Consider the following 3914-nt stretch of genomic DNA (forward strand, 5'->3'; position numbering starts at 1 on the left):
TAGGCGCTGCTGAGCCCCTGGTTTGCACCAGCGTCAGGGGTGCTGCGGGACGAGGATGGGTGACAGTTGGCGGACAAAAACCAAGCGCTGCTGTTGGAGGCATTTATGGTGTTTCTGGCTGAGAGGATCCAGGGAAAAAACGGCTTGGGTCTAAGGCTGCGAGGCCAGCTCTGAGCTAGAGAAGCCTTTAAGCATAAACACAAGTGAGCCATTCTGTACAAGTTTTATTTTCATCATCAAACTTGAGCTCTGGCTGGGAGGGGGTTTCTTCCTTTCTGTTTCCGCCTTTCCTCATCAAACTGGAAGCAGTGAGCCAGGAGGGTAGCCTGAGTTCACAGCTGCTGCTCAGGACTTTCTACTTAAGAGTTCTCACGGGACTGGTGAGTTGGGAGGAAACTTCAAGGTCTTCCTTAGCCTAAGCTGCTTCACGAGGTGTCCCGTGTACCCAGACCTTTGGCCCTGGAGCAGTTGAAGGTAGCTTGGCTCACGGGTCGGTTCCACGGCAAGGCCGTGTCAGATGACTGGCAATGGCGAGGCGGTAGGACTCCCCAGTCAGGTGCTAAAGCTTACGATGCTTTGGGGTGCCCTGCAGCTCAGCTGCTTGTTGACTGTGAATTGGTGGGGCTGCTGAAGAGCCATTGGCATATTCTTCATATGAACTCACAGGTCTACCTTTCTGGCTGTACCAGTCTGGTAGCTTTTAACTTTGTATTTTTATTTGTGGTGCGTCAGGTCAGCAACTTGGACAACATTGACTTACATGGCTCCTAACAAGTGTGCCTCTAACTCACTTGTAAAAACCTTCAATAAAGCTGGTTGTGCCGAATCCTGTTTTCATATTTCATGACCTGAAACACAAAGTTAAGGTTATTTTTTTATTGTCCTCTTCCCTGTTGACGTGCAAAAAATAAAAGACTGCTGTGGAGAGAAAGGAGCTCCTTTATATATTATAAACATTTTTTTCTGCCTTTTCCACATGAAAAATTCATGTTTTCCATGCTCCCTTGTCATTCTTCTCCTCTTTTTTTTCCCTCTTCCATACTTCTTCCAGTTTCTCAACATTATTTGTAGAGTCCAAAATAGCAGGTTTTGTGTGTCTGTAACACCAGCCTCATCACCTCAAAACAAAGTCATTTGAGTATGTCCAGCCCTGCTCCTCTCCGAATGTGATTTTTTTTTTTTTCCCAACAGCATCTGAATTTTATTTTTCATCCTAGATCCCTATTCTAGATGGTTACTACCTAAATGTAGCTATATGTTTGGTATCTCCTCATTAAGCACTGTTTTTTCCCTTTGCTAAATTTCAGTAATTTTGATCAGGGCCATTCAGTTTGTCAAACGCGATTCAATTTTTTTTTCTTTTTATTCCACCTCAGCCATTTTGTTATGTAGGTTGTTCATGAAAATACTGGCTAGGTCTTGCCTGGACAGGACAGAGCATTGGAAAGCAGCATGTGAAATTTTCTCCTAGTTTAAAAAACCTTTACACATGGAAGAAAGCCACTTCCCCATTATTTTATGTACAAGAAGTGGTTTCAATATAAATTTTTGTTAATTAACAATTCCTATCCAGAATGAGTTTTCATAGAAAAAGAGGTGTTTACCTTGTTTCCTGTAAAAATTGGGCTTCCACTTCCACATATCGGTGTGTGTAGGGGTCTGCCTGTTCCCTGTCCCAATAATGATACGAAAACTGGCATCTGGGTGGAGTAGGGTACCTTGGGTGAAGGAAAAGCTGCAGTTGGGGTCAGCTGTTAAACCCAATCAAGAATTCCGGCTAAACCAAGTCTTCCTAAGTGCTCCCTCTACAGGGGAGACCTTCAGCTGGCATTCACGCTGTTCACATGGGTTTGTGTGACCTCAACCACAGGAAAACAAAGCTGCAGGAAACCCGTCCGTAAGCAGATAAGGTTTCATCCAGTACAAGTGAAGGTTGCTGATAACAGAGATGGGGCAGCTCTGCCCCTACTAACCCGCTCTTGGACCCTCCCCTGTGCTGGCACTCTCAGAGCTGCCTGCTGAATCAGGCAACTGGAGTGGCTAAGCTTTAATTTTTAATTTTTCCATATTAGCTTTCAGGCAAACCCATTCTTGTCCCACAGCTGCACAGACTATGCTTTTGTGTGCTTTGGCATACTTTTGTATGCTTTTGACTGCTTTGCCATATGGATCCCACCTCTACCCAGCAGTCCTCACTTCTCAAAGAGGGTCCCATGGTTGTGAAGGGTACAGCCCATTTGTTACACCAGTCTCGCAGACAGGTATTGACTCAGCCTCCTCTCCGACAGGACTCTCTCCCTTGGCTGTATTGGGAAATATGAAGGAGAACTGTGGGCTTCTGTGTCCTTCACCTTCTCTTCCAGAGCCCTGCAGTCACTCATGACATGATCCAAGTCTCCATTGGTACTATCAGGGATTCCTACATGGTTGAGCCAGAGATTACTCTGAGGGCTGGTCAAGCCTTGGCAATCTCTCCTCAACATCCCAGGGTAATAAGTTTCAAGTGTATTGGTGGGGACAGACTTTTTAATAGGGCTTGTAAGAATAGCACAAGGGGTAATGGTTTTAAACTAAAAGACGATAGATTCAGCTAGATATAAGGAAGAAATTCTTTACTAGGAGGGTGGTGAAACACTGGAACAGGTTGCCCAGAGGGGTGGTGGATGCCCCATCCCTGGAAACGTTCAAGGTCGGGCTGGATGGGACTCTGAGCAACCTGACCGAGTCGAAGATGTCCCTGCTCATTGCAGGGGGCGGGGTTGGACTAGATGGCCTTTAAAGGTCCCTTCCAACCCAAACCATTCTGTGATTCTATGATTTCATGATTCTATGATTCTGTGGCTCTCTTTACCTCACTAATGGGATTTGGTCTCTTAGTTTCCAAATTATGTGATCTTCTAGACTTCAGGTCTGACACAAGCAAAATTACCTGGTTAAATCTGATCAGAAAAGAGAATTTCCATTTTGTAAAAGTGGAGATTGCTGATGGGGAGAAAATGCAGACACTGCAGAATTTCCAGTGAAATGGGTGGGTATCTTTAGCGCCACTGCTTAGCCATGTAACAGCCTGCTGATGTGACTGGCAGTTCAGAGAGAAGGCAGCCATACCTGTTTTTGCTCTGGCAGCCTGGTAAGACAGAGAGGTAACCAACTTGTGGGTGACCCACGCAACAGGGCTGTCCCCGCTGACTGGCTTGGTGGCTGCTCAGCTTGGGTCAGCAGTTGCAGAGTGAAGAGAGAACCAGACCTCTTTTGGTTTGCCAGGCAGCCCGCAGGGCTTGAGAAGCTTTACACGTGCACGACTGTGGAGTATTTGTGTAAATGTAAGGTCTTGCACCTGGGAAAACGCAATTCTGCAGTGCAGACTGGGATCCACTCGGCTGCAGAGCAGCTCTGTGGAAAGGGACCTGCGGGTCCAGGTGGACAGGAAGCTCAACAGGAGTGAGCAGTGCGCTGCTGCGGCCAAGAAGGCCACTGGGATGCTGGGTTGCATCAAAAAAGGCATCACCAGCAGAGATAAATAAGTCATTACCCCACTCTACTCAGTGCTTTTCAGCCTGCACCTGGAATACTGTATACGGTTCTGGTCCCTGCTATACAAAAAAGATGTGGACAGGCTGGGGGAGGGCTGGAGAAGGGCCACCAAGATGATCAAAGGACTGGGAAGCCTTCCGTATGAGGATAGGCTGAGAGAGCTGGGTTTGTTCAGCCTTGAGAAAAGGAGGCTTAGAGGGGATCTCATCACCACGTTCCAGTACCTAAGGGGTAGATACAAAGAAGATGGAGACTCCCTTTTTACAAGGAGTCACATGGAGAGGACAAGGGGGAATGGACACAAGTTGCTCTTGGGGAGATTCCTGTTGGACATGAGAGGGAAATGTTTCCCAATGAGAACAGTCAACCATTGGAATAAG

The 3914-nt window shown here is 46.8% G+C and overlaps 1 protein-coding gene across 1 annotated transcript in view; it reads right to left on the bottom strand.

Annotated features, from left to right (window-relative positions):
• The window catches only part of RAB2A (RAB2A, member RAS oncogene family), a 47242-nt gene extending 45601 nt beyond the window's left edge, over nt 1–1641 (bottom strand). Inside the window, exon 1 of the mRNA XM_035895869.1 lies at nt 1605–1641. Coding sequence (XP_035751762.1) covers nt 1605–1641 — 37 coding nt within the window. The remainder of the gene's footprint in view (nt 1–1604) is intronic.
• Nucleotides 1642–3914: the final 2273 nt, after the last annotated feature.

This window comes from Egretta garzetta, unplaced genomic scaffold (assembly GCF_000687185.1).
Source record: "Egretta garzetta isolate BGI_Z169 unplaced genomic scaffold, ASM68718v1 scaffold340, whole genome shotgun sequence".
NCBI classification, from domain to species: domain Eukaryota; kingdom Metazoa; phylum Chordata; class Aves; order Pelecaniformes; family Ardeidae; genus Egretta; species Egretta garzetta.